The 11,079-nt window shown below is 41.1% G+C and overlaps 1 protein-coding gene across 1 annotated transcript in view; it reads right to left on the bottom strand.

Annotated features, from left to right (window-relative positions):
- The window catches only part of HERC2 (HECT and RLD domain containing E3 ubiquitin protein ligase 2), a 127,478-nt gene that overhangs the window by 35,077 nt on the left and 81,322 nt on the right, over positions 1-11,079 (bottom strand). The window contains exons 53-61 of the mRNA XM_042458402.1: positions 7,388-7,600; positions 7,108-7,251; positions 6,222-6,312; positions 5,626-5,803; positions 5,251-5,332; positions 4,955-5,126; positions 3,570-3,714; positions 2,268-2,493; positions 929-1,100 (exon numbers count right to left, since the gene is read on the bottom strand). Coding sequence (XP_042314336.1) covers positions 929-1,100; positions 2,268-2,493; positions 3,570-3,714; positions 4,955-5,126; positions 5,251-5,332; positions 5,626-5,803; positions 6,222-6,312; positions 7,108-7,251; positions 7,388-7,600 — 1,423 coding nt within the window. The remainder of the gene's footprint in view (positions 1-928; positions 1,101-2,267; positions 2,494-3,569; positions 3,715-4,954; positions 5,127-5,250; positions 5,333-5,625; positions 5,804-6,221; positions 6,313-7,107; positions 7,252-7,387; positions 7,601-11,079) is intronic.

The raw sequence follows: 11,079 nt of genomic DNA, 5'->3' as shown, positions 1-11,079 counted from the left end.
AGAAAGAGCCCTGGGTGATTTATTGATATTGATATTGTTATTTAATAATAATAATAATGATAGGTTTTATTTATATACCGCCCAATCACTGGGAATCTGAGCGGTTTACAATAGAGGGGATAACAGACAGTTCCCTGCCCACAGGCTTACAATCTAAAAGACACGACACAAAAGGAGAAGGGAATGGTGAGGGGGGGAGGGAATCAGGTCCAGCATTCTTCTCTCCCTCTGAGGCCTGGACCAAGGCAGATGGACCGGAGGGAGGGCTCTGCTTTTTCAGGCTAGCCCCTGATGGAACTGGGCCAGCCTTCTCTCTCCCTCAGAGGCCGAAAGATGACAGTTAGGGAAGGAGGAGCCTCTTTCTTCAGGCTAGCCCCTGATGGTACTGGGCCAGCCTACTATTTGTTTAAGAGCCCCTCTCCCGCCCACGGGTCTGGCTGAAATGAAAGCTGAAACAATGAAGCAAAAAGCCTCAATGAGTGTCTCTCTTGCCAAACGCACATATACACACACTGAAGGAGTCTCTGAGTTTTACCCTCGACCTATCCACACAGGTCATGGCAAAATCCATAATTCTGGTCCCAAAACCTGACCTCGACTTATACATGAGGTCAATTTATAGTTGAGTATATACAGCATATCAAGTCAAAGTCAACCAACAGACTTCCTTGTCAATTCCAGTTTAATTAGTTGTACTGCTTTATTAGTACACAAGTTTTCTTCAGAAACTATCAAGAATCAGAAAATCTAGAACTCTGAAAGGTTTTGGGGGGAAGGAATACAGTTCCCAGAACCCTATCTGATTGTGGAAGTTGTTGTTCAAACATATATTTTCCAGGGTCTCAGAAATGCTGGAGCTAATACCGAAGGCCAACTTGGACACTAAAAGAAAATTTCTTCCACTATCAATCTTTAGGCACATGCTCACCTGGCATACATGATTTGCAAAGCTGTCAATATATGAGATAAAGCCTGCTGTTTGGCAAGGTTGCCATCTAGTGACAAAAGGATCTTGGCAAGAGAAGGTCGGTTAGGTTTGGAGCTGTTTGTACCATTGATTTTGTTACTAGCAGCAGAAGAATCTGCATCTGATGGGACACCTGCAAGAAATAAGAAATATCCGGGAGTTTATAATTCGATGTCTCAGACAATGAAGAGCAGGTAAACTCAAAGATAACAAATTCACAAGTTAATTTGGCTCATAAAATTTGTACAATGTGTGAATACACAGCTGTAGAACTAAGAACTTGCATAAAAATATTTGTTTGTTCTTTCTTCACTCATAGTATTTCTCATCAATGGCCTTACAGCATGATTGGTCACTCATACCCTTCAGTTTTGCTACAATAAATTATTTTATATCAACTGACATAAAAGGTAGCAAACACTTACATGATTAATTAGAATTATTCTATCTAGTTTTCATGTTTGTTATTCAGTTATCAAATTTCAGATCAAAGAATTATAAATTGCTTGAGATAAAATCTAAACAAGAAATCTTAGCATCCAAAACATCCTTTAAGCAAGTCTAAAGTTTAACAATATATTATTCCTCTTCCCTTTCTTCTATTTCTAGCTATTGGGCTACAGCTGATAACAAATCTGTTAACAGAAGCCATACTTAAACAAAGCAAAGATCCAAGAGCCAGATACAGGGCGCCCGCGTCATACGATCAAACCTGAGGAGAGTCGCGCAGGAGCGCGAGGGGTGGCACGTCCCATTGGAATGAATGGGTCGCATGCCCATGGCACACCCACGCTGCCACGCCGCATGCACAAGCCCCATTCAAGTGAATGGAGCTCAAGCATACGCGCTATTTGGCTTATGCAGGGGGGTCCGGAATGGATCCCCCATGCAGGGACGTAGCTAGGATTTTGGGAAGGGGGGGTCCAGACTAAGTGCCACCATTTTAATGGGGCTTGGGTGCGGCGGCGCAGCAGCACACACCATTCATTTTATCTAACGGAAGGGGGGGTCCGAACCCCAAGAAACCCCCCCCCCTTGGCTACATCCCTGCCCCATGTAAGCCAAGGGCGTACTGTACTTAAATTGCCACAGTGACTACCACACAATGAACATCACAGGCCAAGATGTTCCCCTCTCCTTGTGCTTCAGGTCAGATGGGAACACGCTGAGGTAATGAGCCATTAAACCACTAGTTGACTCTTTTTAGAGCACAAGTTCGGTTTTTTCCGAACACAATACATTTCTCTCTCCCACTATTTCTTCCACCTATATTGTTTAAAAAAAACTAGCTGCATATTACCTAAATAGGATGCGCCTAAAGGGTCTCTCGCTGTTTGAAAGAGAACTGGTTCATGCACAGAAGGTGTAGCTACATCCATTGTTGTCCAAGCCACACTGTGGGAAGATCCACATGCTACACGAGTAATTTTCTGGCCTTCTAAACCCTGAACCAGAGTGGGTTTTCTGTTGACTGTAGTAGTTCCATTGCCTTGCTGTCCATGATCATTATCACCCCAAGCATACACCTGTCAATAAAGCAGATAATTCTCTGCATCATTTTTTCCAGTAAGCTTTTCATATATTTGTTATTGTGTTCCTTCAAATCATTTCCAACTTAAAGCAACCCTAAGGTGAACCTATAATGGAGTTTTCTTGGCAAAATTCATCCAGAGAGAATTTGCCTTCCTCTGAGGCTTAGAGAGTGGGGCAAGGATTTGAACCTTATTCTCCACAGAGTTGTACTCCAACGCTCAAACCACAAAACCATGCTGGCTCTCTTTTAAGATGGAAGCATACACAGCACACTCGAAATTATTTAGTTTCTCCATAATTTTCAGCCTGTATGAAATTGAAGCAAACTACTTGCATAATATTTCTAAAAAGGCTTTGATTTATTACCATTCCATAACACTTTTTTAAAAGTGCCATTAAAAAGTCTTATTGACTACTAGCGTCTACAGAATCTAAATTCTCATGAAAAATGTATGAATAATACAGCCACAACACACCCCAGGAAGAGAGAGGGTTAAGCCTGTTTTTGGAATGCCCCTCCAATATGAAGCTCCTTCACTGCTTTTAAAAATAACTTAGAGAATCAGACTGGTGTAGTGGTTTGAGCACTGGACTCTCGAATCCCCACTCACCCATGGAAAACCACTAGGTGACCTTGGGCAAGTCACAGTGTCTCGGCCTCACAAGAGGGCAAAAGCAAGTCCCCTCTGAACAAATCTTGCCAAGAAAACCCTGTTATAGGTTCACTTTAAGAGTTGTCATAAGTTAGAAAAGACCTGAAGGCACACAACAATAAGTCTGCTATTTTAAGTGTACTTTATCTATGAACAAAATAAAACTACAACATCATTAGAAAAAGGCCATACTGCTTGATAAGAAAGAAAAGGAAGAATAGTTAATATTGGTAGTGATTTTTTACAAGTTTCATGAAATTATTTCATTATTGTACTCACTGTTTCAGCATTTATTCATTTATTGCCAGAAGCTCAAACTTTAGTTCTAAACAAACTGTGTGAAGAAAATCTTATTAATTCAGTAGGACTTACGACCACATAATGGTCTTCAGAGTGGGCTGACAATTTTTCCTTACCTGCCCTGTGTCGGTGACTGCTAGGCAATGGAGTGCACCTACTGCCACATGAACTATCTTCTTCCCTCTCAGCCCTTCTACTACTTGCGGCTTTCTTACATGAACATCTGTACCATGTCCTAGCCTGAAGTAGTCTCCTTTGCCCCTGAGGATAAAACAGCAAGTCAAAATTCCTACATGAGTCTAAGCATTTGAAACCAACAGCTAGAGAAATATTTTCCCCTGCACAAGAGGAGGGAAAAAGTCAGTATGATTATTTTTTCTATACTCTCCACAGAATAGTTTTCCTTCCCCTCAATATCCACAGAGGCAAAACTTGAAACAGAATGTCTGGAAGAAGCCCAGTTTGGTCCAGGAGCCCTTATTCTTAGCTCAAACATTGTAATAAGGAGCCCTGGTGGCGCAGTGGTTAAATGCCTGTACTGCAGCCATTCACAAGGTTGCGAGTTCAAGACCAGCAAAAAGGCCCAAGCTCGACTCAGGCTTGCATCCTTCCGAGGTCGCTAAAATGAGTACCCAGACTGTTGGGGGCAAATTAGCTTACTTGCTGTTCACCGCTATGATCCTTGGAATAGCGGTATATAAATAAAACAAATTATTATTATTATTATTAATAATAATAAAAAAGTGCATCTAGATTTACTTTTTTTCTCAAGCAAGTCCAACAAATCAACATTTTCCAATTACTATGAGGACTTTTCTAATATAAACCTTATTTACCAATATATCAAAACAAAGGTTTAGAATGTAAGAAGAAGCATGTTCTAACAGATCAAAGGCCTACCTCCTCCAACATTTTGATTGCAAAATGGCCAACCAGATGCCTTCTGAGGCACCTACAAGCAGAACATACTGGCAGCAGAACCCTCCTGCTCAAATCTGTCAACAACTGGGAACTGCTTCTTGTTGCTCCTTAATACTGGAGATAACATGTTACCATTATGATTAACAGCCACTGATAGCAGCCATGAATAGCCTTATCTTTTATCAATTAGTCTAATCCCCTTTTAAAGTTGTCCAAACTGATGGCCAGCACATCTTCTTTTGACAGCAGATTCGATCATTCATTTATGAGATTTGGGACAAAGTAATTTCAAAGTGGGACAAAAAATTGTTCAGTTATAATACTGTTATTAATATATTCTACCTCAGGATTTTTGGAAAGGGGACTTGCAAATCAAAGAAGATAGTGAAATTTAATGCCTTGACCTTATTTCTCTAATTTTGCATTAAAAATACCCACCAATCAGCTGTTCTCATTCCTCACCTTTGTTGGTTGCGAATATACTCTATTAGCTTTATACAACTTATCTTACTTCTGTTCTAGTCTTCCTGTTAATTTGTCTGATTCTAACAAAGCTCACAATTTGTTAAACATGACATACCATGTCCACACCACACCAGATTTTGTAAGAGCCAAAGAGAACTGAGCTCCACACTCAATCTGGCAGACTCCCTGGCCATTCAGCCTTTCAATGTTCTGAGGAATGTTGCATCCTTCACTTCCTCCTCGACCCAGTTTTCCAAAGTCTCCATCTCCCCAGGAAAATACTAGTCCTAATATATTAAAAAAGCCAGCATTAAAGATTTAAACTACAATGCAATATTGAAGCATTAAAGATTTAAACTACAATGAAATGAAATGCATTAAGTTGTACTAATGAAGAGATTTTTTTTTTACCTTCATCTGTCAGTGCCAACGTCTGAGCATCTCTACTTCCACAGGCAACTTGAATCACTCTATGCCCAAGAAGCACCTTAACCTACAACACAGAATGCAAATTGCCTGAAGTGCATCCATTTGAAATCATATATAAATTGCCCATTTTAGAGACACACTTAATCCTTGACCAGTTTTGGCCAAAAACTGAATTTTACAGTATAGTGTTTTTCCTACATCAAGTAAAAAGAGAGAGAAAGAAATGATGATGTCACACACAGAGACAAAGACAGACAGACACACCCCACTATATATTGAATGAAAGTACTTCAGCTGTTTTGCCATATTTCAGCATGTGCATAACCTAATATGACTTCCACTAGGAAAACTTCATACCATCTTTGGTTTAAGTTGTGTAGTATTGTCTCCATGCCCAAGTCGACCATATTCGCCAAGTCCCCACGTATATAATTCACCACTAGATGTAATGGCAGCACTGTGAGAACTACCACAGGCAATGTCACGGATACGTTTTGTTTTCAGTGCTTCTATCAGCCTTGGTTTATCACAGTTCCTGTAAAAGGAACACAACAGAAAACATTTATGAAGTATTTCTGTTTACTCGGTTTATTGTAAGGTACTTTACATTAAGAATTTTGTAAGCTATCAACTGTACAGATTTTGCTTTCTTTTAATCAGAGGATGATTTTAGAAGTTGTGAAATGCCTGAAAGGGAAAAAAACAGAAGCTAGATTTACAATGCATTACAATAAAAAAAAACTGTCTCTAAAGTACCCCAAATAAATAGAGATAGTCACTATTAATTCTCTATCAAGCCAAGTATTTAGGCTCAACTATCTGCTTCTTGCTTTCTGATGTGACAATCTCTTCACCCAATAAATATAGCTAGCTAACTAGATAGTATATATAAATATATTGGGGGAGGGGGGGAATTCAACAAGTCCAGCAAAGCAATAAAAACAAATCCTTACATTCTACTGAAATGTCCAAGTTTTCCATCATCTCCTTCACCCCAAGAGAATACCTTCCCATCAACAGTTAAAGCCATAGCATGACGGCCACCTGGAATGAATAAGAATATGAGACAGAAGGCAAGTTAACACCAAAGGCATTTTTGTTTATACAGGCCTTTTGAGATCTGGCAGGCTTGGTTTTATTAGAGGGTGAGAGGGTTGGTCTTGAATTATTAATTTTAACTTTGTATGTTTTAAATTTTATATTTGTAATTTTTATATTTTTATGATTTTAATTGTAAAATTTTAATTGTTGTGTTTTATATATGTTAGCTGCCTTGGGTCCCACTTTGGAAGAAAGGTGGGATAAAAAATAAAATAAATAAAAATAAACAAAGATGGAAAGAACAATACTGAACAATAGTAAGAAACTTCAACAAATAGCTGCATTACTAGCTGTAAGTAAACTTGAACCTGATTGAAAAACACACTGCACCTTTATTTTTCTTCAGTTGAGAACAGAATCTCACCAACTGTTTCTCAGTTGAACCCAATCCAAAACAGCAAAATCATATATATGTTAGAAAAAATGGTACAGTCCCACCACACCAGAACATCTTATTTTCATTTTGTATGACACTCTATCAGCATAGAGGTCAATAATAACCAAATTAAAACTATGTTTAACACTAAGCTGTTCTGTTCCAGAACAGATGTGGCATTCCACCTTCACATGCACATTTTTCTGTGCAGGAACGAAAACTACAAACCTAAAACAGACACACACATAAAACTGATTTAGATATTAAAAAGCTTAATGTACAAATAAGGAAATCACACAAAAATAGTCTATTGATATGTTATGCTTATTTACTCCAAAGAGAGACAAGAACAGAAGTAATACCTGAATGAACAGCAACTTTCTTGACTACATAATTACTGAGAGCCGTAATCTGCCGGGGAATAGGCACAGTTCCACTTGATAAACCTAATCCCAGTCTTCCATTAGTGGCCTCTCCACAGGCATAGACTTTACCTTCTACAGTCACTAAAAGACAGAAGATATGTAAGGTTCAATTTCTGAGAAATAAGGCAAGCAAAAGAAACTTTGCTTTTTAAAATATATACAGGGTTTTACACATTGCAAATATAAAACTTCATTGCACAATGAAAAGTTTCCTTACCTGCAAAAAGACTTTTAGACCCACCAGCTACCTGCACTACATTTAAGGCAGACAGGGTCTCAGAAAATGAAGGGACTTTTATCTGTAAATTGTAAACAATGTAAGAAATAGTTTTGAGATCAAAAAGTATAGTTTGCAGAAAGCAGTTACTTTTATTGATAGTACAAATGTATATTATAACATAAAACAAAATGGGGAATTTACCATGAAGGTCTGTTCTAGACAAGGAGAAGGAGCCATCAAGTTAACAGGTTGACTCCAGTTGCCACCCAGGTGAGGCAAGGGGTTGCGTGTTATTTTAGAAAGGTATTTCCTATTGGATCCCTAGCTCCTCCTCAGTTCATTCCCAAGCCAAGAAAAAAATGGAAAGAGAGAAAAGAAAAGATCTCCATAATGGAAAAATAATGGGAAAACGGTCATGTCACCATAGGGTGGGGCTGGATGGCTCCATCTCCTTGGCTAAAATGGACCTTCATGGTAAGTTGTCCAATGTGCCAGTCTCAGCCAGCATGGAAGGAGCCATCAAGTAATAGGAATTACGACTTGCTGGAGTACCCATCTACCAAAGGATGCTCTACCAGAGGCAAATTTGTCCAGCTTATAATGTTTTGTAAAAGTGGAAGCGGTAACTCAAGTTGCAACTCTGCAAATTTCCTGCAGAGGAGCATTACTTGAGAAGGCAGCCAAAGTGGCCACCGATCTGATAGTGTGTGCTGATTGTAATTTGAGGTCATAACGTTTTGGGTCTATGACTTCCTTCACACCTGCTGTGTGAGGAGAGATCAATTTTCTCCTAGATCAGTGGCCCCCAAACTTTTTTGGCCTACTGCCCTCTTTCCTCTTGAGTGACAACCCTAGCATCCCCCACAGCATGTATATCTTGATATTAGGTCTACGATTCTACTGGACATTGAAAACAACCAATGTTGGTCACTGCCAAGTCATCCTGGGAGCAGCAACCAAATAGCTGGCTGAGCAGTGGCTAAGAAGCCTCTTGCCTGTGCCACCCTTGTGGCAGTGGCATCACTAGGCGGTATGAGGGGTGCAGCTGCACTGGGTGATAACACAACCACTCTAGCAATACCACTGTTGCTCTCTAAATGTCTGCCTTTTGGAAGGAACAGGCTGTAGCATTAATGTATCTTGTAAGACATTAGGAGCTCAGCAGAGGAAAAGGTGTGGCCAGATACTGAGACAAACAAGGTTTCTCCTTCCTCTGCCCACTGAGGTTCAAACACCCTCTAGGAGAAGAGGAGGAGACCAGGCAGGACTTTTTGGGACCCTTTGTCCTCCTGGTATTGCCTGGCCCCATCCATGAGAGAGGGAGAAGCAGGCAAGAGAAGCAGGTAGCAAATGAGTGTGAGGAAGGCTGCTGTCTGCCATTGACACAAGAACCTTCCGCTTCGGGACTCGGGTGCAGGAGCAATCTAGGGATTCTCCATCCTCTTAACTCCCAAAGCAGAAGGCTGTTATTAGAATGGAAAACAGCAGCCTCCAGCTTCAGGAGCGAAGTGCAGGAGAAATCCAGCGATTCTTCCTTCTCCTAACTCCCAAAGCAGAAGGCTATTGTGTCAATTCTTCTTCCTGCTTTGGGAGCTAAAGGCTGCTGACTCCCACTGATACACCAGTCTCCTGCTTTGGGAATTGAGAGGAGGAAGAATCCCTGGATTCCTCCTGCAACCCAATCTCAAAGCTGGAGGCTGCTGTTTCCCATTCTAACAACAGCCTTCAGCTTTAAGAGTAAAGAGGAGGAAGAATCCCTGGATTCCTCTTGCACTCCACTCAGGAAGCTGGAGTCTCTTGTGTGAATGGAGAGAATACCGCCACGTTTCTTTTTCAGAGCATGTTCCCAGTTTTTTGGGACTGTTGTGGAGATTACCTACAAAGGGGCAAACTATCATGGCACATACTACAGCAATCTTCTGGACAAGTTGCAAGATGCTGTGAAAAAGAAGCACAGCAGTATTCTCTCCAGAGGCATTTGTCTCCTAGCTGACAATGCATCAGCTCACTCATCTCAAGTTGCAGTTAACAAAGCATGGGCATGTGGCTTCAAAATTGTGCAAGATCCACCTTATTCTCCTGATGTTGCACCAAGTGACTTTTTCTTGTTCCCAGAAATAAAAAATCCATTGTAGGGGTGTCAATTTGACAACACAAATGAGGTCATTCATGAAGTGGAAGAGTGGTTTAAGGTACAATCTGCAGACTTCTACAGTAAGTATTCAAAGGGTCACAAAACGCTGGGAAAAATGTGTAAATCTGGATGGTGACTACGTAGAGAAAAGTTAACTACAAATCAAAATAAACTTCCTGTCAATCTTTTTAAAAGGTAATATCTAAAACTTTATGATACCCCCTTGTACTAAAGATTCTATATGGTCTGGTAAGGGAGGAGGTTGACACTATGAGTTGATAGGTGTCCAATCCTAGTGACACCACTGCCTTCTGGCAAAGGCCAGTGCAGGAAGGAGGCTTCTTGGTTGCTGCTCAGTCAGCTGCTCGGTTGTTGCTCCCAAGGTGACCAGGTGCAAAGGGAGAAGCTTCTCCCCAAGGAGGAAGGACTCCCAATCCTTCGTCTGGGTGACAAGGGCACAGCTGGAGTGTGTAGGGGGTTTACAGAGGCCAAATGCTCTGCATTGGAGACTGGCGTGGATGGGTAAAGAGAAATTTTAACTACTGGAGCAGCTCCAAGGCAAAGGACTCTTTCCAAACATTGATCCCTATACTCCTCCCCATCCTTCCCCATGGCCACATCTTTCCCACATAGCTCTTAGTGTCTCCTCCCCCCAAAAATAAAACATTGTTTCTTCTATACCTCTTCTCTTGGCTGTCCAACAAAAGAAAGCACAAACAACAACACAACTCTGACTTCCCAGCCAAGTCCTGGCAAATCTCATAAAATTTAAGCAGGGTCCCAAATCTGAAAGCTCCTTTTTGCCACCACTTCTCCCCTGCTGCCATTACTACTACACCACTACGAGAAAAAGACATGGCTAAGAGGAGTGAGCTTGTGTGAGGAAGTGAACAGTGGGAGACACCACCACATGAAGTAATCATCAAGGCTGTGTAGTGGTTTTAAGGGACCATGAAATGGAGTTTCATGCAATCATCATCTCTACCATGGTCCTAAAGGCTGCTAGTTCCCCTTGTATTTCTTGAGCACCAATACTTTGTCTGAAAGCCCCTCTGCCACATCCTTTTCCTCTCAACTGCTACCCCCCTTTCTGGATCTTTCCACTGCCCCGGGGGGCGTACCACCCACTTTGGGAATCACAGTCTTAGACTATCTAAGAAAAGCATTCCAAGTGGCTTGATATATCCTACGGGTGGAATCTCATCTGGAAGCTAGAGGTGTGTTCATCACCCTTTCCAAATAATCTGCTCTCACACAAAACCTCTGCTCAGTTGCCAGGCAAATAGGTGCAACAAAACTAGTCGAGAATTTAGAAGGGGGGTTTGAGTAAAGAGGCTGGGTAAAATTGGAAAAAGAAGATGTTCCTGGGTTGGCAGAGTTAACTGATGAGAGAACCAAGGCCCACAAGGCAAATGTGACACTATGAGAATGAGTGCTGATATTTCCTGCCTAAGCTTCTTGAGTCCACTGGAGATTAGGGAAGTTGGAAGAAAGATATACAGTAGGCCATGCATTTGACAAACATCCTCAGAGCAGTGGATAGACCAAACCCCCA

This window comes from Sceloporus undulatus, chromosome 3 (genome assembly GCF_019175285.1).
Source record: "Sceloporus undulatus isolate JIND9_A2432 ecotype Alabama chromosome 3, SceUnd_v1.1, whole genome shotgun sequence".
Classification (NCBI taxonomy): domain Eukaryota; kingdom Metazoa; phylum Chordata; class Lepidosauria; order Squamata; family Phrynosomatidae; genus Sceloporus; species Sceloporus undulatus.
Note: the sequence above shows the minus strand (reverse complement) of the source record. Positions and strands in the feature narration are given on the sequence as shown.